Source organism: Sceloporus occidentalis, unplaced genomic scaffold (assembly GCF_023333645.1).
Source record: "Sceloporus occidentalis isolate IW3139 unplaced genomic scaffold, rSceOcc1.0.p SCAF_41, whole genome shotgun sequence".
In the NCBI taxonomy this organism is placed as follows: domain Eukaryota; kingdom Metazoa; phylum Chordata; class Lepidosauria; order Squamata; family Phrynosomatidae; genus Sceloporus; species Sceloporus occidentalis.
Window position 1 is genome coordinate 1,668,177 of NW_028317021.1, and position 25,710 is coordinate 1,693,886.

At 41.3% G+C, this 25,710-nt stretch overlaps 1 protein-coding gene across 13 annotated transcripts in view; it reads left to right on the forward strand.

Annotated features, from left to right (window-relative positions):
- Positions 1–25,710, forward strand: part of FBRSL1 (fibrosin like 1) — a 1,004,090-nt gene that overhangs the window by 602,930 nt on the left and 375,450 nt on the right. For all 13 annotated transcript variants that reach the window (XM_089489878.1, XM_089489882.1, XM_089489880.1 and 10 more), the window contains exon 5: positions 9,404–9,433. In XM_089489878.1, the coding sequence (XP_089346004.1) occupies positions 9,404–9,433 (30 nt within the window). The remainder of the gene's footprint in view (positions 1–9,403; positions 9,434–25,710) is intronic.

The following is a 25,710-nucleotide window of genomic DNA, read 5'->3' on the forward strand; positions in this document are numbered from 1 at the left end:
CGAGAGGTAGGAACGGAACCACTGCAAAGCAGTGCCCCCAATTCCCAACTCCCTCAGGCGTCCCAGAAGGATACCATGGTCGATGGTATCGAAGGCCGCTGAGATGTCCAGGAGCACTAACGGACACGCTCCCCCTGTCCATGCCCAGACGGAGATCATCAACTAAGGCGACCATGGCAGTCTCAACTCCATAGCCCGCCCGGAAGCCGGTTTGAAATGGGTCTAGAAAATCGGTGTCATCCAAGATCGATTGAAGCTGGAAAGCGACTGCTTTAATATATATATATATATATATATATATATATATATATATATATATAATTTCTATGTGGAGATTCTCTCAAACCTGAAGATTATTTCAAGAGTCCCCCAAGATTTAAAAAAAAAAGTGGAAAAGGCTGAGCTAGAGCTTAGAAAAGCTACCTTTTGCAGTTGCTGTGTGCCTTCAGGTCGTTTCCAACTTATGGCAACCCTAAGCCCCTCCTATCACATGCTTTTGTTAGCAGGCTTCTTCAGAGAGGTTTTGCCATTGCCATCCTCTGAGGCTGAGAGAGTTTGACTTGCCCTAGGTCTCCCAGTGGGTTTCCATGGCCAAGTGGGGATTCAGACCCTTGTCTCCAGAGGCATAGGCCAATGCTCAAACCACTATGCCACGCTGGCGCTCAAAGTTTGCTACTAATGGTTATATTTCCTTAGTGTAGTACTGTTGTCCCACAATTTTGAATGATGTTTCTGTGAAGAGTCCTCCTCCTAATATAGTGATCCTCTGCAGTAAGAAAACACTTTGCAGATCTATGGAATTAGGGCACATACACACATTTATCCCTTGATGAATGTAGTTTACAAGTCCAAGGAGATATGAATGGGGCAGCACAAGTAAACACCACAGATGGAATGTCATGTCACTTCAGATACTTTTTTTCTGAGAGAAGGAGCTTCGGACTAGATTTAAGTAGCACAGCAATATGTATTGCTGCCTGTTTAAAAAAAGTATGTCTGTAGTTAAGAATCAATCCTTCCTTTGTTAAATATCAGATATAAAATAAAGTTGGTGTTGTGCTATTACAGTTTGCTGTAACAGCTGGGCCAACCTCAGACAACATCCATTTTGTTAAAGTCCAACCAACCTTCATGATACACTTTAAAAAGAGGGAAATGTTTATTATAAGCCTATTCTGTAATATGACATTTGAATAAATTGTGAGGAAAATCCTAAGGTATCCAGGGCCTGATACAGACAGCCAAAATAAAGCTGCTTCGAGTCACTTTGGAGGTATGGTGTTTCAATATTACATGCGTCCTAAGAATCCAGAAGCTGCACCAAAACCACGATCCAGTCCTAAGGACTGGAGTGCAGCTTTGGTGCAACTTCCAGACTCTTAGGACGCATGCATCATTGAAACACCATACCTCCAAAGTGACCCGAAGCAGCTTTATTTTGGCCTGTCTGTATAGGGCCCAAGTATCGGAGTCTATGACCCTTTAAGTACATTGTAAATAGATTCCTTTTTGTTCTTGTAAACACTTAGACACTGTCACCAGAAGACCAGTGTAACACAATGAAAACTGGGAATGTTTCATAATTACAAGCTACTGAAAAATAGGTTTATTCAAGGACATTCTTGATAGTTAAGGTCACTGGGGAGGTCCAAAGCCACCAAGCAGTTAATTCTACAATGGTTAACTGCTTTCCTATTTGGCGATTTTACGTTTCGTGAGCGTTTACTTTTTCTACTGCAAAATCTATTTATTTTTATTCTATTCAGTCTGTAAGCCATTCTGTAGCAGAGCGTAAGGTAGTTCACAATAACAGTTCACAGCCACAGTTCATGAGGAAATTAAAATCAATCCAATCATAAAGTCAGTAAAACACATCTAACTGCAATGCTAAATACCAACAACCAAGGATTAAAATGTGATTATGCAACTTAAAATCTAATTTAATGAAAAGCGCTTGGGAATGGTTTGTTGACTAGAATACGTGTTTCATGTTAAAATGGTTCTCCTCTACTTTCTGTTCTGCAATGAAAATATTCACACATGCATAGACTTGCAAAATGGCCGTTCTCTCCCAGGAATTTAGGTTGAGTCTAAAGTATGACCTAGTTCGCTCTCTCTCTCTCTCTCTCTCTCTCTCTCTCTTTCAAAGACATACAGCTTGTTGCTAGCAGATGGAGCCAACTTTGCACAGTCTTGTTTGTTTGGGGTTGTTTAAAGCTTACTTTCCTCTAATATGATTCAGGCTTAAACCTGTCACTGCCCCCAAACTCTTTTTAGCCCCCCCCCCCCAAAAAAAAGTGGGGCAGTTAGGTTCTGCTTTGCAAACATTCTTGGCAGAATTAAGAGGCAATTGGCAAAACTCTGCCAGTAATCCCTTTACAAGCCTTTATGAACACAACACAATGGGCTGTTTACAGATTTACTTATAGACCAGGAGTGTTAACAGGCCTGTAGGAAAATTCAGGTAATTGAAGCTTTTGTCTTTCAATGAGCCCCCATAGCTGTCAACGGTTGCCATTCCTTACATTTCTTTAACTGTGTATTTTGACAAGGGCTTTTGTCCCACTGACAACAGCTGCGTGGGAGGTGAAAATGTGGAAAGCTTTCTCTTCTCCCAGCCCCCATCTTTTAAATTCCTCCATGGTTGACATTCTGTATGGAAAGCCTGTGTGTGCTAACTTGTTGCATGACTTGAACCAGAAAATCTTCGCCTCCATATTATTGTTTTAAAAGACAGTGCTGCTACTCAGCTTCGAGAAGTATAAGTACATGGCTTAGTGCAAATGAAGAAATTGCTTTGCCAAACAAGAATGTACCATAAGACATTATTGTGTATAATGGAAAGAAAATCTCTTATTGATTATCTGTGTTCCTGGGAAAACAACAAAGAGTTACCTTAAAGGCTAACAAATTTGTTATGCTCCAATTCTACCATTCATTTAAATGTTACCTGTAGACTCTATTGTGTTGAATAACTGTGCTGGAAAGTATATCTCTATATCCTTTAATTTTTCTGGGAAATTGTTAGTGGAATTATCTTCCTCCCATATAAATAAGAATATATATTTATATGTGATAGGAAATACAGTTGGCCCTCCATATCCACAAATTCAACCATCCACGACGTGAAAATATTTGAAAATCGATATAAATTCAAAAAAGCAAACCTTGATTTTGCCATTTTATATAAGCAACATCATTTCATTGTGCCATTGTACTTAAAGGGATGTGAGCAGCCACAAATTTTTGATATCCACAGGGGGCCCTGGAACTCCCCAGATACCAAGAGTCCAAGTCAAGCATTCTCAAAAATCGGCCCTCTGGAACACTTCCAGAACGGAAGGGGAACGCTTGGTAGCGGCATTCCCGCTGTGCGATATACAGCGTTCCCCACCGCCTCCCGTTCCAGGAACGGTCCCTTTAAGAACGCTTAAGGACCGTTCCAACTTTAATGCGATAAACTTCTGTCTGCCTTGTTATAAATTTGTTGAAGTGAAATGTCACACGTGTTAGTGAGAAGTCTATTTCATCATGCAGGCAGAGAGCAATTGTTTCTGATCCCCTGACAAGCAATTCATTGATAGGCTATCCTTAAAAAGAGGATAATTTGAAAGCTTTCCAGAGTTTGGAGAGATGGCAAAGAAAAGTAAAAGAAGGCTAAGAGTACTCACTCCTGTACTAAACTGTAGTGTGCAGACTGCACAGAATTGAACAACTCAGTCTAGGAACAGATTAGGCGGCTTGTATTATACTGTATATATATAAATGCATCATAATAGTACCTGTGAAGAAACAGTGTTCTATGTTATTTTATTGACATGTATGTGTTTAATAGTGCTTTTATGTTGTTTAGCTTTGGTATATTTGGGATTAATGTTCAGTGGCTAAATTAATACTGCTAGGAAAGGTGGAGGAAAGTAGAAAGAGAGGAAGACTGCATGCTAGATGAATGGACTCTGTTAAAGAGGTCAGTTATGACTTTGCAGGACCTAAACACAACAGTGGAGAACGGGGTCTTGGAGATGTCTGACCTACAGGGTTGCCATGGGTTGGGATTGGTTAACAAAAACAACAACAAATGAATAAAGGAGCAATGTATTGAATTAGTCAACAGACCATTTCAAGTAACAACAGCAACATATAAAAGGTTTGCAGAGAACAGAAAGCAAAATTTTGTATATAAGTGAACCAGGCTGTGTGAAACAGGGGGGACTGCATCCGCACTGCAGAAATAACTGGGCTTGACAGCACTTTAACTGCCATGACACAATGCTATGGAATTCTGGGAAGTGTAGTTTCTGTGATTCGCGAGGCTTAGAGAAATCCGGTCATTCCTTATTCTCCTATTGCTCAGTTGGGATTTACTGTAAGATGAAACAACCTCCCCCCCTCCCCCCCCCATTATGGTATATAGTTGTGAGCTCTAACAAAAGGAAAGGGGTGGGATCCCCCTCCTCTTTTGCCTCTTTTTGTTTTTAGATGAGATTAGTAAACCTTTTTAAAACACATGATTGCAGAGGCTTGCAGTTATTGGTTGCCCATCCCATGTCTAATGTCTTGCCATTCTTCCAAAAAAGGGATTCATTTGTGGAATTAAAAAAAAGTGATGGGGCTGGATTGCTGGAAACCGCCTCATGAAATAGACACCCAACTGGTGGCAGCAGAAGAGTTCTGGGGGGGAGCCCTGTTGCAAAGGACTTTGGTCTCACTGTCCTCCTGAGACACAGAAGTTTATCGCACTGGCCCTGAAATGGGCCCAGTGTGTCCTAAAATGTGTGCACGCGCGGACGGGCACAGACCGGGATGGTGCTAAGAACCTATTTTACCGCATGCTGGAATGCCATCGTTGCCACTGGGCGTTCCAATTGCGTCCCCGTTCCGTTCCAGAGGGCACCATTTTTGAGACCTGGGAGCTTATCCAAGGGAGCTTATTGCGTTAACAAATAAGACGGTTTACATCTTTCGGCTTGAATTCGGGATCCAGGATGCCCCCAGATGTTATCATACCAAAATTTGCACCAATCTAGCCGGGATGCTGCCTGGATGCATTCCGGGTCAAAGCCTCATTCAGCCAGCACTTTTTCGAAGTCGGGGAGCTTCCAACTTCAAAAATTGGCCAGCTGAATGAGGCTTCGACCCGGGATGCATCAAGGTGGTGGCATCCCAGCTAGATCAGTGGCAATTTAGGTTATGATAACATCTGGGGGCATCCCTGATCCTGAATTCAAGCCAGAAGAGGTAAGATGGCATATTTGTTAATGTGATAAGCTCCAAGGCTAGGCCAGTCCATGACAGCACCAGAATCCTTTCCTTTTCGTTCCACTGAGGGATGTTCCAGGCCTCCGTCTTTTAATCTGCACAGATTGAAATAATGTACAATGTACTTCAATTGTCAAAATATTACTTCAGATGAATCTTGAAGTCCAATGAAGGAAACACAGAAGTAACAGCTTATAGGTGTTATCAGGAAATTGACTGAACTTTTTTGGGTCTGTTTTGATAGAAATGGCCATCTGGAAAGCCCTCAAAAGGAAACAGCATAGATGTGAAGTATCAGATCTCTTTTCTATTGGCTGTCAGTGTACTGATGGCAAATTCCAGAGTCAACTAATTCATGTCTTCTGTCACACTGAGCAACTGACAAGATGTACTATAATACATTCTGAGAAGATAGAAGACTCCTGGTTTAATGTAGAACCCTCCTGCTGTTTGAAGGTCATTTTCTGCCCAAGTTGATGACCCAAATAGTTTTATATTTTTATTTTGCAATGGTAATGTTTTCTCATCTCCAACCAGTGAGATCTATGCATCCCTAAACATTCCAGGGTGTCATTACTGTGCCATATGTATAGCTGAAACAGAAACAGAATTTCATTTTCCAAGTCAGTGTGTTCAATGTAAAAAAAAAAAAAAACTCACAAAACTTACTTAAGTGTAACACTTTTTAAAATAAAGCTGGACAGGTCTTAGAGCCAATATGACATGCAGCTGTGAAATTCTGGTACTCAGAGTCCCAAGAAGTAGCCTTTCCAAGCTCTCAACCAAGGTCTCATTTGCAGTGTATTATTAATGCAGTTTGACACCACTCTAACTGCCAAGGCTCCATACTGTGGAATCCTAGAAATTGTAGTTTGTTTTGGCACCAGAGCTCTCTGACACAAAAGGCTAAATATCGCACAAAACTACAAATTCCAGAATTCTACAGCATGGAAACATGGCAGTTAAAGTGGGGTCAAACTGCATTATTTCTGCAGTGCAGATGAGGTCAATATCTACATGTCTATTTTTTTTCCTAATCCTTGAAGCCTTTCAAGGCTTCAGTATCTTCCACAGAGACTCCATTTCTACATATGATTGCTGATAGATCTGAGCTTGCACACACGACTTTGAAAGCTAGCACATTAGCATTATTTTAGAACAGTGATTCCCAAACTCTGGTCCTCCAGATTTTTTCCAGATGCTCAGTTCCCGAAGCTCTAGCCAACTTGGCCAATAGTCAGGAATTCTGGGAGCTGAAGTCCAAAACACTTGGAGGTTGAACATTGGGGATCACTGTTTTAGAAGAAAGTGAATTGCTGCCATTATTTCATGCTCACTATTTTAAAAGGTTATTAGTAGCAGGCTACTATGCATTACTTTATGGTTTTTTTAATGATGTACAAAACAAAAATTGTCTGAAAGTTTTAAAAAACCTGATTACCCATTATTCAAAAATGCAGTGTTAACATCATTGGTGTTAACATGATTATGTTTTTGACCATTACTTTTCTATTTTTAACTAGTGGTAACTATTTTACTTTTAATGAGTTGTTTCCAAATCCTGTGGTTGAAGTAGAAATTTTTTTTTTAAATATATAGGACTCCTATCCTTGGATAGAAAATTTGATGGTGGAAATATTCAGATTTTTAACTGAAGTAGCATTCACAAATGTTATATCTAACATTAGGGTCTGACTCCAGGAATGATCCGGTCCTGGTAGAAGATGGTGGAGCACTGCTGCTCTCTGATCATCCCTCAGGCTCCCAGGTGTCTCTGAGCACAAAAGTAGTCTGGTGGGAACGGGAAATAGAAGCACCCCAGATGGCCACACCCTCAAGGATAATGTAGTGGTGTTGCTTCTCATCATCTTACAATGTCAGTAATCACATGGGGCTTTGGAAGAGGTTTGTGGTCAGAATGGCAATGCCATAGGGCATTCAGAAACTGGAGAGGAGAGGAGAGGAGAGGAGGCCAAAAGGAGAGGTTCAGCCTGAACAAACTCCTGGGTGGAGCAAGAAGTTTGTGTTACAGCCTGGGAGAGAGAATCAAATGCTGACTAGTCCATGTTACCTGTCACTCAGCTTCAGGCAGAGACTTTCTCTCCTCATAGAATCATAGAATCCTAGAGTTGGAAGAGACCACAAGGGCCATCCAGTCCAACCCCCTGCCATGCAGGAACTCTCAATCAAAGGATCCCCGGAGGTGGCCATCCAGCCTCTGTTTAAAAATCTCTAAGGAAGGAGACTCCACTACACTCCGAGGAAGGAGTATGTTCCACAGTCAAACAGCCCTTACTGTCAGGAAGTTCCTCCTAATTTTGAGGTAGAATCTCTTTTCCTGGAGCTTGCATCCATTGTTCCGGGTCCTATTCTCTGGAGCAGCAGAAAACAAGCTTGCTCCCTCCTCAATATGACATCCCTTCAAGTTCTCTGCCTCCTACAGAGTAGTCAGGAAGGGGGTCTAAGGACTGTAACCATGACATGCCTTTGTTACAGGCTTTTAGATCACGTGACTAGAGGGATTGTCCAAGGGAACTGGAGGGTTAGTGGCATATTCCAGCCAGTGGTCGAAGAACCGAAGGCAAGCCAGTGTAACACCTGGGAAAACATTAAAGGATCACTTCGGTCTGATAATGTCTGAAACTCAGCTAAGGCCTTTTGTACTTCTTGGTCAAAACTACTGCTAGGTTCCATCCCTTTCACAGAGTTTGTGTCATATTCCCTCCCTGCCTCGAGAGTTCAGCTTCTGAGGATGAAGTAAACTTACCATAGCTATGCTGTCATCCAGCACAGTCTGACAGCCACCTGAGGGCTCCGCTGGAGGTGGTAAAGAGACAACAACCCAAGAATAGTGAAGGCTGAGGCATCTGGAGCAGACGTTTCCCCTTTCAGTTGTTGGAAATGAACCAACAAGACCTGACTCTGAGATTTATGACCCTGGACTGTTTCTTGACCTTGCTATCTTCTACTTTAGACTATACTTAAGATTTATGACTCTTGATCCTGGACTGTTTGATGTTGGATCCTGTTTGCCTCTTTGGTTTCTGAACTCCTGGCACCCTGCCTGCTGGTGTAGCATGAGAACAGGACAGTGTGAATCCTAGTGACATGTACCTTTGGCTTGAAGCCTAGCACTAGAGGTGCTCATGTTGGGAATGCTGCTAGTGTTGGTTCCAAGAGCCAAAGTATGGTAAAAAAAAATCTTGGATGGTTGTGTAGTATCCCAGTGCTGCAACTAGACTGAACTAGGTGCAGGAGTCACCAGTGTTTGTATAGACTTAGGTGCATAAGGCACGGAGGTCTTCAATTCATTCTTAAATGAATATTTTAATGCTGCACCGCTCTTAGGTGGCCTTTTTGTGAGCTTTTCCTGCATTTCTGAATATTCACAGCTAAGTATGTCCCAGCAGCATCTATGTGGTTAGGATTCAATGCCCCAGACAGGTTGGATAGATGTCAAAATGGCAGGTAAGGTTCATTGTCTGTGTCCCACTTTGCACTTACAGACACTGAGTGCTATCTTGAATAATTTCTGCCATCTTCAAACTGTTTACCTTTAACTCCAGTTCATTTATAAACAAAAGAAACAATCCTCCATATAGATCCTTAGGAGTAGATCTGACTGAACGTTAGAACATGCTGTCAACCTTCTAGTTTCAACAAGTTACCAATCCACAAGAGAAAGATTTGTCTTATCCCATGACTACTTTAGAAACTTTAAACAGAGAGACTTGTCAATTGGCTTTTGTTGTTAAATATGTATCTGAAATGCATATGTGTCTTGTATAAATGTGTATCCCAGTATATTCCAGTGCATTTAGTCTGCTTACCAGACCAAATTATCTACTTGTTTGCTAATATTCTTAAAGAAGTCTAAATGTTTGAAGCAAATCTTCTCTTTGCAGAAACCATGCTAATTTTTCTTCAGCAAGTCTTCTTCTTCTGTATGCAGATTGTGCTTCAGATCCAATTACATGGATTTCATGCACATGTGTGTATGTTGTTGTAGCCCTTTCTCTTTATGCCACATATTTATGAGGCCCATAGTCCCAACAGAGGTTTACGATGTATTATATACAATGAGCATGCAGTTTCTGTACCTTTTAATAATTGAGTCTTCTTCTTTCTCCCTTTGAATCCACAGTGCGACAGTGAGAGTGACATTGATGATAAGGTAAGACCAGATCTTTTCTTTTCTTTTCTGGCTTCCAAAAGCTTGAAAATTATTGGACAAAGTTAGAAGAAACTCTAAAGATACTTTTCTATCTGCTTTCATCTTGAATTTTAGAATTATTTACTGCCTGAGGTCAGCTACACAAAACATGTTTTGCCTTAGCTGTGAAACACACAAAATTGCTTGCTTTTGCTAACATGAATTTCTTTCTTGATTAATGTGAACTGATCAGCCTTTTTGCCTTATTTATCTTGCCTTATTTTGGGGCAAGTCTTCCTGATAACTACTTGAAAGGCAATACTTTATTCATACTGACTTTGGAACGTGTCAATTATGTAAAGGGTTTAGAAGATGAGAACCAGTACCTTGTCTTTGTAGATGATGCTGTACTGTTCGGGTAAATTTTGATGTTGTGCAGCAGTGATTTTTCTGACCTTTTTGTTTGATTAGTCATTAGTTGTTGGGAGATTACAGTCAGATATCTGGGAAAGAGAGAGATGAATGTATGGTTTCTTGTTTTAACCCAGTGACCTCCAATGGCATACCTTCACCTAGGAGCAAAAAAAGCTTAATTAACACCACTTAACTCAAAAGCACTCCTACTGACTGTAATGGGACTGCTCTGGTATATTACATTGTGAATTGCAGGTTGAGGTTGTGTTAAAAGAGCATCTCATCACTTGCACGTAACATTCAAGTTTAGCAGATGTCAGTCTGTGGTGATGGCTACATCGACAGCTACTTTGGTTCCGTCTTGGGATGAGGGTTATCTTTTTTAAAAAACAGGCATCTTAAAATACAGTAGCGGACACAGTACAGATACCAAAAAGGGAAAGTTAGTAGAAGGGGTTCAATTAATGAAAGTTGTTAATTGCCAATAAGCTAAACTAAACTAAACAAACAAACTTTATATGTATAAGGGGAAATTTAACTGCTATATTTGGGTTAAATGGTCATTTAAATGTATGTCATCTGGACGTCACAGCCACCTCTGTGCTTAATGTCGTGTATGAATAAATGTGTTTTGTTTAGCATGTACATTTTCATTCACATATTCATGTATATTCATATTTAATAAAGAAATAGTCCTCCTCCTCCTCCTCCTCCTCCTCTCTTAAGCAGAGACCCCAAGCACTTTGCCTTTCTCTTCCCCTCCAGGACAGAAAATGTTTGGGAAGGGTGGGAGGAGGAGGAGGATTTCCAAGTCTCATGTCCTGCTTTAGCAACTCTTGTGCCCCCCTTGGGGAGTCCTGCCCCACAGCTTGAAAACCAGTGTGTTAGAACAAAGGTGAAAAATGCCACACACAACTTTACACTCCACCCTCTTTTCCCTGTTTTGAAAGAAAGAAACAGCTGCATGAGTTTTTGACAACCCTATTTCTCACCCACCCCACCAAAAACCATTTCCCTTTCTTTGTGCACTGTGACCTCAGCTCCTTGTGTGTGAGTATGTGTATATCCTTTCAAGTTGCTTGTTGACTTATGGTCACCCCATGAGTTTTGCAGGGTTTTCTCAGACAAGGAATAGTCAGAGGTGATTTGCCATTGCTTTCTTCTGAAATATTGTTTACAGTTCCTGGTATTCTTTGGTGGTCTCAAGTTCTAACTAGGCCTGATCCTGCTTAGCTTCCAATATCAGAGGAGATCTGATGCTTTCTGGATATTTAAGCCTTCTTCCCCTGACCCTCCCTCTTTTTTAATTAGTTGTTCCCATGTGGATCTCAGCAAAAGTCCCAGGGTTGAGTTTCAAAATTCAGTTTATTGTGGAAAGGAACAGCCTTTGGTTGGTGTCCAATGTGAAAACACTGGAGGAACATCTTGATGTGAAGAAGACACTTACTACTTGTTGGTCTGAACTAAAAGAAACAACTTTCATGAACTAAATGAAACAAAGATTCCTGCAGTCATTTGGATTTATGAACTCACTCAACAATTAAATTAAAAATTTGTCACACATACATGTATGATTTGTTAACTGGATCTAGAGTATTTTTAACCCCCATTTAGAGTAAGTGAGCTGAATTTACAGTTAGTACTGCACTGAACTCCTTAAATTGCTTTGTGAAAGAAAAAAACCTTATTTGGGGGGAAATTTGTTTATTATTTACATTTATATCCCATTGTTCCTCCAGTTAGCCAAAGGTGGCAATCAAGATTCTTCTCCTCCCCACTTTATCATCATAATAACCCTGTGAGGTGGACCACTTTGAAAGAGATGTTGGTTTTCCTTTTTCCTTTTAGCCTTTATTTCACGTGAATTTCAAGTATATCTAAAACTTTCTGAAGTCCTCCAGATAAATCTCAAATATAAATAAATATAAATATATATTTATAAATATCAATATCAATAAATTTCTGGTTTCAGTAAAATTGATCCTGTTGACACACACACACACACACACACACACACATGTATGCATGCACGCACACTCATAGACAAAACTATATTGTGTTGGTTTTCAATTAAACCAAGAATGAGATGCCTGGAACTCACAATTCTGTAAATCCTTTTGAATTCAAGTTTATATTCTTCCAGATGAAGTTGGGCTCACTTTAGTCTTACCTTTAAATGGTATAAAGCATCTGAGCCCCATGGATTTGAGTAGAACATAAGAATTCCCAGTTTTCTCTGGAATATCTTACTAGCTGTCAGTGATATAGATACCATTTTGAATGTCTAGTGGCAAAATAAATGGTGGAATTCTCACTGCTGGGCAAGTCGCCTGCCCCAAGGCTTGAATAGAAGCGGAGGTTGAGATATCAGTGTTCTGAAATACAATTGTTCAAAGACGAGGGGAAACAGACAGACCCCTCCCGCACCATTGAAAGTAGGGTTGCAATTTAGATTATAGATTTTTTTAAAAAAAATTCAACTTGACCTTTGCCAAAACCACAGGAGATAAAAGTGCCACAAATGCAGGGCGATACACTGAAAGCCTACTTTAACAAAGCAGACTCTCCCCTCTACATCTGTTAAAAATCAGGGAATTCCTTTCATCCTTTAATTGTTTGCTCTTAAAAGTCACGCTGAATGCTTAAAAGTTGCCCCAAGTGAAAACGCAGATGTGATTCAACACATAAGCCATAAGGCAGAGGCCTAGATTAAGCCTGTGCTGTGGCATAGCTTTATGGGGGTGGGGGATTCGCTGAAGCAAAAGAAGAATAGGATCCGGGGTTGGTGGTCTTGAAGTTGCTTGATGGAATTCACGAGGTTGCCATAAATCAACTTGAAGGGACATACATACACAGAGGCACAACCATGCTGCATTTGTGTGAAGAGCTGTAGTTTCCTTTACAAGCATGAATCAGTGGCATTATCGGCAGGCCCAGTGCCTTTCATAGGCAAAACACCGCCATCATCATGCCCTCCATGACTTACTAACAGGATTGCATCAATTCTCTCATTTTAACATCTATATAGCTTTTCTGTTAAAACACCTTATGAGCAAAGCCCTACACAGCTTGGGCCTTGGCTACCAACATCAATGTACCCCATACCTTTCAGCATTTTATAGAGGAAAACTGAAACACATGTGGCCAAGCAACATCAGGGCACGGTCAAGTTGGCAAAGGTTATTAATGAGGAAGCACACCAGCTAGGAGAGGATGCAGCAGTTTGCCTTTGCCTGAACCTACAGGGGTCCAGTGGGGCATAGTAGTTTGAGTGAAGGACTGCATCTCTGGAGACCAGGGTTCAATCCCCTTTCTGCCATGAAACCCACTGGGTGGTCTTGGAAAAGTCACACTCTCTCAGCCTTAGGGGAAGAAGGCATGCAACACACAACACAACACTGGAAAGTCTACCCTGTCCTCTCCTCTCCTCTCCACTGAGTTAATTGAATGCAAACTACTTTTTCACCTTGAATTCAGTTTGCAGAAACTGAAGTAAATTGAAGACAATGGGAAAAAGTGGGAGGAAGAGAAAGAAACTGGGACATATTAAAAGCAGCTAAAAAGTGGAACAAGAAAGGATTAACCAGGACTGACCCTTCCCAATCAGGACAGTTGGAGGATATAGTACCCATGTAGTCAGACCATCAAGTATGGTTTACATCTGAAGTAAGAAGGATGTCACCTGAAGATAGAGTTTCCTCAATGATAGTACACAGCTTTCTGGACTGCATTCCCACTTACAAATAAATCGCTTTGCGATACGAATCGATGGATCGGTTTGGCAGCGGAGCATGGTTCACACTACATTTGCCCCGATTGCATTTTCATGCTGCAAAATAAAATAAAAGAACCCACTTGCCGTTCACATTGACGAATGAATCGATTCAAAATGGACCTTCTCCAGCCAGCCAAAGGGCAAATTTAAATCAATTCCAAACCACATCTGGTTCACACTTTCACCCAAAAAGATGCAGAATCAATTTATCCAAAAAGCGATTTGGTTCAAGTGTGAACCAGGGTCATTTAAACCGCTTCAAACCGATTTGCAAACCAGTTTAAAACATAGTGGGAATGAGGCCCTGGTCTCCCTCCTTTGAGAAGCTCTGCTGGAGCTCAGTTTAAAGTACCAGGCAAGCATGTTTTCTTCCTCCCGGGCTTTTAAAGATTTTTTTTTTAAAAGCTTTTTTAAAGATATAGGATGGGGGACACCTGTCTTAAGGAGAATACGTGTGAAAGGGATCTAGGAGTCCAAGTAGACCACAACTTGAACATGAGTCAAAAGTGTGATGCGGCAGCTAAAAAGGCCAATGCAATTCAAGGCTGCATCAATAGAAGTATAGTGTCTAGATCAAGGGAAGTAATAGTGCCACTCTATTCTGCCTTGGCCAGGCCCGACCTAGAATACTGTGTCCAGTTCTGGGCACCACAATTTAAAAAGGATGTGGAGAAACTGGAGCATGTCCAAGGGATGGTGACTAAAATGGTGAAGGGCCTGGAAACCATGCCCTATGAGGAATGCCTTAGGGAGCCTGGAGAAGAAAAGGTAAAGAGGTGATATGATAGCCCTGTTTAAATATTTGAAGGGGTGTCATATTGAGGAGAGAGCAAGTTTGTTTTCTGCTGCTCCGGAGACTAGGATCGGAGCAATGGATGCAAGCTCCAGGAAAAGAGATTCAATATTAGGAGGAACTTCCTGACAGTAAGGGCTGTCCGACAATGGAACACACTCCCTCTGAATGCAGTGGAATCTCCTTCCTTAGAGGTCTTTAAACAGAGGCTGGATGGCCATCTGTCAGGTATGCTTTGATTGAGAGTTCCTGAATGGGAGAATGGGGTTGGACTGAATGGCCCTTGTGTTCTCATCCAACTCTAGGATTCTTTGATTCTATGATTTGGCCTTGGTAGACACAGCTTTGGTGTGCCATGCAAGTGACTAAACTGTGGAGATAAAACTTGATCAGTGAAATGTTTTCTCTTTCTTCATATTGTTATGTACAATGTGTATTTTAGGTGTCTGTCTGCCCCTTCTAGACTCCTGATAGTAGAAGGTGCCATTACGTGGGTGAAACAAGCTGGTTCCTTCATATTACTTCTGATGTGAGAATCATAGTGTTTATCACATTCACCCAATCAAAGAAGCCAGGGAAAAAAACCCACAACAATCATTTAGAAAAGCTACTTAAAAGATCTGCCAGTCAATTTTGAGACAAAGTTGTAAGTGACATGTAGTTTTAGTATATAGCTATGCTATTAATGATTATCTAAATTACACTGGCTAGGCCTGGCTAGCAGCACTACATGGGAGACTGACGTTTCTTAGATTAGGTTTGACTTCACCTTGTAGTGAAGAAATTGAAATCTGAACAACATTGATTAGCTTTCAGAACACGGGATCTGAGGTTACCTTCAGAGGAGCCTGCATTGCGTATGCCCAGTAACCAAACTGTCCTTCTCAGCAAAGGGAAAATTATTATATTGTACAGATACTATATTGTAAAGATAATATGAAAGAAAAAGAGAAAAGGGGGAAGGGGGTGGGTGATTGAGAGAAAGGCTGTTGTGCTTTTTTCAACGCATGGACCAACTGCAGTGACCCTTTGTGAAACGAGAATGCCTCTGTGTCTTTTCTCAGTTTCTTTCTTTATCTATAAAGACACAAAAGCAAGGCATCATTTTTATTAAACAGATCTCTGCCTCTAAACAGTACTATATTTCATGGCAACACTGACGAACCCTTGTGTTGCATCAGTGTACATCAAAGCCGAGGGAGCTGTCTTCCTCCCATCTGGCATTTGTATTCAGCCCTAACCTAAATGTCTACATGTTACAGCATGTTGGTTGGTGGTGTTATTATGTCACGTAAGGTGTACCTCCCTTGCTTACTTCATCCTTTTTTTGTTTGAGGAACCTTAGATAAGAATGTTTAGTATGCTCAAGATTTGAAGTTTATGAAGAAGGCCAGTGCAACTGGTAGACCTTTAATCTCTTGAGTCGCATATGTGCTTACAGCCAAGGCATTCCTTGCTTCTTCTTTTCCTTAGTGTATCCTCTGTCCTTTTTTAGGCTAGTATACCAACATCTGGGATGAACAAGCCCACATGTATATCTTGGAACACTAGCTAAGGTCAGAGAATAAGTTCTTAATTACAGTATTAAGATTTTTGTCCCAGCTGACCATCAATCTGAAACAGATCTACACTTGTACCGGCAATTCTACCATTTTTCTTTAAAAACAAAAAAAGAGAAAGACCACCAAATGATGTTCTGTTGTGTTTATTGAAGGTTATGGAATATGATGTTTGCTATCACAGTGCTGCCTAGTTTGAACTATGGGATCTTTTTGTTGTTGTTGTTGTTGTTTTGTTTTAGAGGAAGAAAAAGACAGGGATGCTAAATTATGTTAGCTTATCTTCGGCAATGTGCAGTAGTGGCGATGGTATTGCTCTGACGGCCCATAAACAGTGCTACTGAAAATATATACTTCCTTTACTAGCTACAACAGCATTAACAGATACCAATTACCCTTCATTTTCAGGAACTATAAAGTCTCCATTAATTCAAGATTTATGTAGTTATAGCATTTAGCACAGGAATAACACCACAGAGAATTGGTTTATACACATGTAATGAGAGAGCTTATGGCATACTTTAGTGAACATTAACATAATAGAGTAATATAAACCATCAACAGTTCCTCTTATTGTCTCTTACCTGCTTTAGTGTTCCAATGAAAAGTAGCAAGCAGCTTGGTAATGTGCTCTGTTAAATGGCATTCTGCAAAAAAGCCAAAAGTCAAGTTGTGTAAAATAAGGAGATGACTAATTTCTTCTCATCATTATTCCAAAATGTTTCTGCAACTTTTGCTAATAACAAGGTTTGCAACAGTATTAAATCTAAAATGTGGGATGATGGCGGGAGGGGAGAAGAACCTATTGTGTTCTTTTAAAGTAACTTATCATTCGTGAGCTTTCATTCTTGGACTCCCAACTGCTGTGAATGAAATTATGGGTTGTCATTTTAATTGTATGGACCCAAAGCATAAAGGAGCTCTGCAAATCAAGGGTTAGATATCAGGCATTTCCTCATTTACTAAACAAGGCATTGAGGAGAGTGGGGTGGGGGCAGAAATGACATTGCATTTCTTAGTTAATGAAATGTTCGCTCTAAATTTATATTCTGGTTCAGTTTTGTGTTCTAGCTATGGCAGAAGAAAGCTTAAACCCTCAAGTAGCTGAGCTCTGGAGCTGGAATGAAAAATAAGAGTTGCTTTTTCATAGGGTTTAAACTCTGGCAGCCTGTATAGGAGTCCTGCTTTGCAGGGTAAACAGAATGTATCTTTTAAGAGGATATATTCTGCAAAATATACAAGCATTTCCCAAAAATGTATGAATACAGGAAGCACCCTGTCGCATGGGGTTAAAACCCCGGCTTACCTTTCCCAAATTCAGTCCTAATTCTGGAGGCAGCCGGGTGTTATCACAAAGAAATCGCCACTGAATCGCTGCCTGGGTCCATCCCAGATGCAGCCCGGGTCCTCTAAGCCGCTTCGGCAACCATTTTTAGAACCATTTTTAGACCCTGCATCCAGGATGGACCTGGGCAGCAATTTGGCAGCAATTTCTTTGCTATAACACGCAGCTACTTCCAGAATTAGGACTGAATTTGGGAAAGGTAAGCCCATGTAATAGGGTCCTAAGAAAGGGCTAATATAAATATAATTGTTAAGTACACTTTTGCATTTAATATGAGTTTTCTGTTTTAAAAAATGCAACTGCTCTGGTATGGGGCTGATAGTAGAAAGCATGGAGAGGAATTGTTGTTGTTGTGTGCCTTCAAATTGTTTCTCGCTTATGACAGCTCTAAGGTGAACCTATCATGGGGTTTTCTTGGCAAGATTTGTTCAGAGAAGGTTTGTCTTTGCCTCCCTCTGAAGCTGAGAGAGTGTGAATAAGGTCACCCAGTGGATTTCATAGCCAATCTGGGAATCAAACTCTGGTCTCCAGAGTCATAGTCCAACATTCAAACTGCTATGCCATGCTGAGTTTATGGAGAGGAAAGGTTACCCCCTTTTCCCACCATGTGATCCCCACTTGAAATATTGATATTTATATGTAGCAGCACCCCTTCCTTGTTACCAGTGAGGGCTCCTCCAATTTCTTCTTCTCAAAAGAGGAGGAAAGGGTTATCAAACTTTATTTACATCAAGCAAAAGGCCATTGCAATTTTAACAAATATCATACATACCAGAAAGGTTGACCAATGTAAGAACATACCGCTAATACTAAAACAATCAATATATCAGAAATACGTGCTTGGTATTAAGGTTAGTAGTTCGAGGCCCAGGAGCCGCATGATGGCGTGAACTCCTTTCACTAGTCCCAGCTTCTGCCAACCTAGCAGCTCAAAAGCATGCAAATGCAAGTAGATAAATAGGTACCACTTTGGTGGGAAGGTAAACAGCGTTCGGTGCCGTCATGCTGGTCACAAGATCACCAGAGCAGTCCTCAGACAACGCTGACTCTTCGGCTTAGAAACGGAGATGAGCGCCACCTCCTACAGTCGGTTACGACTAGACATTCATGTCAAGGAAAACCTTTACCTTTATCCTTGGTACTAAAACAGCTATAAATGAAAGAACTGAAGGGCCTTGTCAAGTTAATAACATTGGCGCGTTATAAACGGCCCTATAATACGCCCCCGTCACGTGCTAGGGGTTGGCCGAGGACCCAGCGTCCATACCGGCCTCACCCCTAGCACGTGACGAGGGCGTAAAGATGGCGGCGCCCTATACACACGGGCGCCGCCATCTTTACGTGTCGGACGCATAGCGTCCACATGTGTCGCCCCGGAAATGACGCCGCAAATGCGCCCCTTGCGCTTTGCGGCGCCTCTTCCAGGGCCTCAGAAGGAGCACGATTTCCGCGCTCCTTCTCGGCAGCGTCTGGGAGCCACGCCGTTTAAAGGCTGCGGCTCCCGGACGGTGCAGGCGGCGGCGGCAGCAGACCGCCCTAATCCGGCAGTCTGTAACGCGCCATTATTAAGTTAATAAAATAAAATGTATACAAATCAACAATTAAGGACTTGATTATAGCCTGTATTTTATAATAACAATTGCTTTTTTAAAAAGCCAGTTTTCTTTGTGACCACAGAATCAAGGCTGAAATTCACATAATATTTGGTTGAATGCCCTGGATGAGACAGCAATAAAAGGCCAATTGCCTCTTCACGTGGGTCTCTATGCTAGGAACTCTGTGTGAGGAATAACAAAGCATACAGTTTCAATATTTCTCTCTCCACATACACATACCCAGGTCTGAAGTGGGCTTCTGTAACAGCCTTCAAGTACTGCTAAGGGAAGCACATTCAAACATGCTTGAGAGGGCTTTTCCATATTTGAGGCATGTTAAGTACTGTAAATGAGAAGTTGTGGAATCAGAAAAATTAGATGAACGCTGAACAAACCATGGGCTCAGTCTCCTCATTATAGACTAATTATTTTGGCATAGTATCCACCAACCATTGTTTCAATATTTTTTTAGCTTTGACTGTATCTAACCATAGTATCTCTAGAGGTGAAAAATCAATTATGTTTAACCTCATCTTAACAGCTTTCAACCAGCTACTGTTGTGTGAATCAGTCTGAACTAGGAGAAACAAGTCCATTGGTGTAAAATGTAGCCACTGCAACCAGGAGTTCCATGCCCTCATTCAAGCTTGCCTATAAATGGAACTGATGCCAGCTTCAAAGACACATGTGGAACGCAGCTTGATACTGTAAATGTTTGCTAGAAAATTTAGACTGTACACCTTCTACTGGTTTTAAGGGAAAGGGTTGTATTTCCTTCCACGTCTATTCCAATCCTCTTCATTTATCTGCCCTGTCCCAAGCTGATAGAGTTTGCATTTTCAAAAACCATCCAGATCAGATTCAAAGATTTGTCTAAATCCTAAGAACATTTAACACTCATGAGTAGTTTGGTTCCCATTCTAATAGAGTTATTTTGCTCCATTTTGTCTGTACACTCACTGGCAGCAACTCTCCAGGGATTTGAACAGGACCCTTTTCAAGCTCTTCCTGGATATACAGGAGGTTGGAACTGGGACACTTTACAGATAGAGCATGGTAGAGTGTAGCTCTACCAATGAGCTACACTCTTACAAAAAATGTAGGCGCTTTTTAAAAAAGAATTATTTTAGGTTTATTGTGGGGGTTTTCCCTTCAGCTCCTGAAATCTGTCATCCAGCAAGGTCAGTGGATCCTGGGAATTATGATTACAAAATAACTTTTCCAAGTTTTGATGATGAGATACAAGTGAAGAGCTATGCCTCAGTAGGAGAGGACATGTTTTGCTTGACAAAAGCCCCAAATAGGGAAACTTCATGTAAGTCCAGGAAAAGACCCCTTAGGAGACACTGCCATTCACTGGATACCAGTGGTTCCCACTCCTGGATCCCCAGGTGTTGCTTGACTTCAGCTCCCAGAAGCCTCAGCCACTATGGCTCAAGGTGGAGGGATTATGAGAGAATAAGAACCAATGCAGAACAATGGTGTCACTACTGTTAGAATCATAGAATCATGGAGTTAGAAGAGACAACAAGTCCAACCCCCTGCCATGCAGGAACTCTCAATCAAAGCATCCCTGACAGATGGTCATCCAGCCTCTGTTTAAAAAACTCCAAAGAAGGAGACTCCACCACTTTCTGAGAGTGTGTGTTCCACTGTCCAACAGCTCTTAGTGTCAGGACGTTCCTCCTAATGTTGAGGTGCAATCTTTTTTCCTGTAGCTTGCATCCATTGCTCCGGGTCACTAGTCTCTGGAGCAGCAGAAAACAAGCTTGTTCTATCTTCAGTGTTGCATCCCTTCAAATACTTAAACATGGCTATCATATCACCTTTTAACTTTCTCTTCTCCAGGATAAACCTCCCCAGCTCCCTGCATCTCTCCTCATAGGGCATGGTTTCCAGACCCTTCATCATTTTAGTCACCATCCCTTGGACATGCTCCAGTTTCTCAATGTCCTTTTTGAATTGTGGTGCCCAGAACTGGACACAGTATTCCAGGTGAGGCCTGACCAAAGCAGAATAGAGTGGCACTATTACTTCCCTTGATCTAGACACTATACTTCTATTGATGCAGCCTAGAATTGCATTGGCCCTTTTAGCTTCCACATCACGCTGTTGACTCATGTTCAACTTTTGTGGTTTCCTAGGACTCCTAGATCGCTTTCACGTGTAGTCTCATTAAGCCAGGTGTCCCCCATCCTATATCTGGGCATTTCCTTTTTCCGCTAATTTGGTGTCATCTGCCAATTTGATAAGCATGCCCTCTATAATTTCATCCAGGTCGTTGATAAAGATGTTGAATAGCACTGGGCCTAGGACAGAACCTCGTGGTACCCTACTGATCATTTCTTTCCAGCATGGAGAGGAGCCATTGCCGAGCACCATTGCAGTTGCAGTAGTGCCAGGTGGACAACACCAGGTGACACCCCATCAGAGGGGTGACACTCAGTTGGGCCATCCTCCCACTGCGGGGTTTATGTGCACTGCTGCTGTGCCCACCCTTTCTTCTTCATTGTCCTAGTGCTCTCTGTAAAGAGGAAGCAAAGACATCAGAGAAGGGGCAGTGCACTTTCTGTATCTGCTGGGAGGAGGCAAGGGAAGCAAAAGGAATTGGGGGGGGGGGACAGGACAGGGTGGGGTGGGGTGGGCCATCATGCCCCCCCAGCAGACCCCCAGACCGGATGACACCAAGCCTGGTGACCCCACTGATGTAGATCACCTTGCAACCAAGAGGTTGTAAATCCCTGATGTACAGTACCCAGAGCATGATGGACCAATGTTATGATTTTGGTATGGGGCATCTTCCTGCATTTCATGATCAGAAACTCCTACAAAAAATATTATTGACTTTATTTTGTGAATGAAAACTATCCACATGTAGGCCATTTCAGACATGTTGCAGAATGGAGCGCACACTTTTCTATCCCTGGTTCTCCAAGACACCTAGGTAAGCATTTCATGTTCTCTGATTTCTCTGCAGTAATGTTTGTATGGTTTTAGTGCCTTTGTAGCCACACAAAAGGAAGAAATCGCACATAGTGAAGGTATGTGATCCTCCTTAATGGAGTAGACTTGCTGGCTCCTAGAGATTAAAAAGCTGAGAACTCAAGAGACATTAGTTAAAGGAAGAAACAACAAGAGTTAGAAAACTGACATCTGTTTAACACTTGGATAAAGCTGCCTGGTTTAATAAGAGAAAGCCCTGGTTTAACAGATGCGGCAGTGTATCAGTAATAAAACCTGGTTTATTGTCTTTATTACCCAGGCACAATATTATGTTGTGAATAGTGTTGTGGCCTTTTAGTAATAAAAAAGACAGTAAACAAGATGAATGCATTACAGTAATCCCTGGGAAAGGACCGTTTGCTCTCTGGGGGTAGACTCAATTAGTCAGTGTTATTGAGTGGACAAATGCAAGCTTGGCTATGATAGTCATGTCTGAAGAGAGACTGTAGCTCTGGGTAATATATTTGGGAGGGATCCAGCCTTGTTTTCTGTCCTTGAGTTTTCAGAGGCTCTAAAAATTAGACTTGAGAAAGAATGAATCATGCCTGGCTGTAAAAAGATGGATGGAGACTTTGATCTGATACTCTAGAAAGAAATTATTTATGTCATAGAGCCATTTTCCCCCTCATTGCACAATGACGTTCAGTTATGGCATTCTTTCCTGAATGCCGGATTGTGAATGGATGCACTGTCTTCATTCATCTGTCATGTGTCATTGAATACATATTTGTTAGGTTATTTTCAAAAGTGATATTCTATTGAATACAGTGCAGGCTTCCTGGAGAAATTTGGTTAGCCATTGCAGGAAGCAATAAGCTGTGGAGCAGATGGACATTTGATCTGATCCAGCAGGGCTGTTCCTATATGCTGTATTTCATTCATAAGTTCTCTTATGAATTATTTTCTACCAGAAAATAATTGCAAAACGTCACTGGCACTGTTGATACCAACTCTGGAAGAGTTATTCAGACAAAGGTGGGTGAGCAGTTGAGACCCAAAAAAATTCCAGTCCTTCATTGGAATGAAAGACTGAAAAGTCTGTGTTTAATTCTCAGAAGACTGAATGCTGCAATCTATTGGCATTAATATTTCTCTAAGTAGCACTTCTCTGTGGATGTTCATGTCACTATTATTTTGCTGCTGAGAGAAAAAATTGTTGCATCAACCACCAATCAATAATCTACTGTTGTTGATTTTTAATGCCTCTAAATACATATACTTATGATGAATCAATAAAGCAGAAGGGGGTGGGAGCTCATAAGCTAATATTTATGTGAAAGGCCCGTGTTACTATAATCTACCTTTTATCGGTCGTTACATTCTTTAGTCCATTTGCACAATAAAGTAGCATGTGGCTCTTTTACAAGGAGTTAAACAAAATGTAAGGCATGGAAATCAAGCTCAATTGTAATGTCCCACACAAGGAAGAAAGGCAGGCAGGCTGGCTGGCTGGCTCTGGTACTGAGTGCTGGCAAAATACTAGTAACAACCCCTGCTTTCTTGTCGTCTCTTCCAACTCTATTATTTTATGATTCTATTATTCTATACCTCCAATTTCCATCTTGGGGGATTTGGAATTTCAACCAGCAACTCCATAAATCTGGGACTTAGCTATATATGTTACCCAGGAAGGTGTGTACTAGGGCTGTACTCAGTGTTATCCAAAAAAATATGTATATCAAATTTGAGGGCACAAGGTGATGGTAATAAAAACAACAACAAGAGTGTATTATTATTATTATTATTATTATTATTATTATTATTATTATATCAGTAAATTTAACATCAATTAAAAACACATAAACCTGTTAAAAACACATGACATCAGTTTAGAATAACATACAAAACAATACATATTAAAACATCCAGTCCATACTTTAAACTTTGTAATTTAAAATTCATAATTTAAAAACCAGATGGATAGGCCTTTTGGAAGAGGCATCTTTAATGCTGTTTTCAATTCAGACAACATGTTCTGCTGTCAAATCTCTTCAGGCAGATCATTCCACAGTCCAGGGGTGGCTGAAGAAAATATCCTCTGAGTGAATGTTCCCAGTCTAGTCCTGGCTGGTTGTAGTAAATGTTCCCCAGAGGACCTGAGTGTATGAGGCAGTTATATGGGCGGAGGAAATCCTGTAGGTAACCCGGACCCAAACCATGTAGGGCTTTAAAGATAACAACCAATACTTTGTACTTTGCTTCTAAACTAATTGGCAAGAATTGGGGTGTTTTTAATATTGGTGTAATATGATCACTCTTGGATGTACCAGTAATCAATCTGTCAGGTTTTGAACTAGTTGAAGTTTCCTAACTTGGTATAGAGGTAGCCCAATGTACAGCATATTACAAAAGTCCAGCCTTGAGGTTACCAGCATGTGCACTACCGTCTTTCCATGCTCCAGCTCTAGGAAGGGGCATAGCTGGCATAACAGCCAAAACTGCTAATAGACTCTCCTGGCCATTGCATCTATCTGAGCTGCCACTTGGAGAGACAGATCCAGGAACACTCTTTCAAGGGGAGTGTAACCCCATCCAAGTCTGGTTGACACACCTCTAAACCCAGGTTAGGACCCTCAACAGTAAGCATCTCCATCTTGTCTGGATTCAACTTCAGTTTGTTTTTTCTCATCCAACCCATTACCTCCTCCTGGAATTCATAGGAGACACACTATCCTTAGCTGAGGCTGTTTTTTAAGGCATGGGAAAATATATTTAGGTATCATCAGCATACTGATAGCACCCTGCCCCATGCCTCTGGGTGACTTCCCCCAGTGATTTCATGTAGATGTTGAATAGCACTGAGAATAGGATGGCACCTTGTGTTACACCATATTACAGCTGGTTTTTTGAGGAGCAGCTGTCCCCAAGCACCACCATCTGGAATCTACCTGAGAGACAGGTTCAGAACCACTGAAGAACAGTGTCTCCAATTCCCAGATATCTCAGACGTTACAGGAGGATAGCATGGTTGTCGGTCTTGAATGCCACTGTGAGATCCAAAAGCGCCAGCGGGGACACATTCCCTTTTCAATGCTCAAGTGACAATAATCCTTCTTTGGAGGTTTTTAAGCAGAGGTTTGATGGCCATCTGTCAGGAGTGCTTTCATTATGAGTTACTGCATGGCAGGGGGTTGGACTGGATGGCCCTTGGGATCTCTTCCAACTCTATGTTTCTATGATTCTACGAATCTACTAAGATGATCATAGTGGTCTCAATGCCATATTCTGTCCTGAAGCCAGTTTGAAATGGGTCTAGATAACTTGTATCATTCAAGTCTATCAGGAGATGAGAGGCAACTGACCTCTCAATCACCTTGCCCAGAAAAGGGAGATTTAATACTGACCTATAGTTGTTAAGGTCCAGGGAGGGATTTTTTAAAAAGTTGTCATACCACTACTTCTTGTAAACAAAATGGAAAACTTCCCTCCCCGAGAGATGCATTAATAATACAGTCATCCCTCCATATTTGCGGATTTGATATTTGCGGATTTGATTATTCACGGATTTCATTAATATGTTCTCTCTAGGACTGTCTAGGTCCTCCAGTGCAACTCTGTGGTCAACTTTAACTAAAAGTTGCACTGAAAAACCAATTGTAGCTACTCCAGTGCCATTCTATGGCCAGTGTATGTTGGACATTGACCACAGAGTTGCACTGGAGGACCTAGAGATTCCTAGAGAGGTGTCCTCTCAGGTAAAAACAGTGTTTTTGTTATTTGCGGTTTTTCCATATTCACGGGCGCCTTGTTTCCCTAACCCTAGCGAATATGGAGGGACAACTGTACATTGCATCAGAGACCTGTGTCTTCTCCC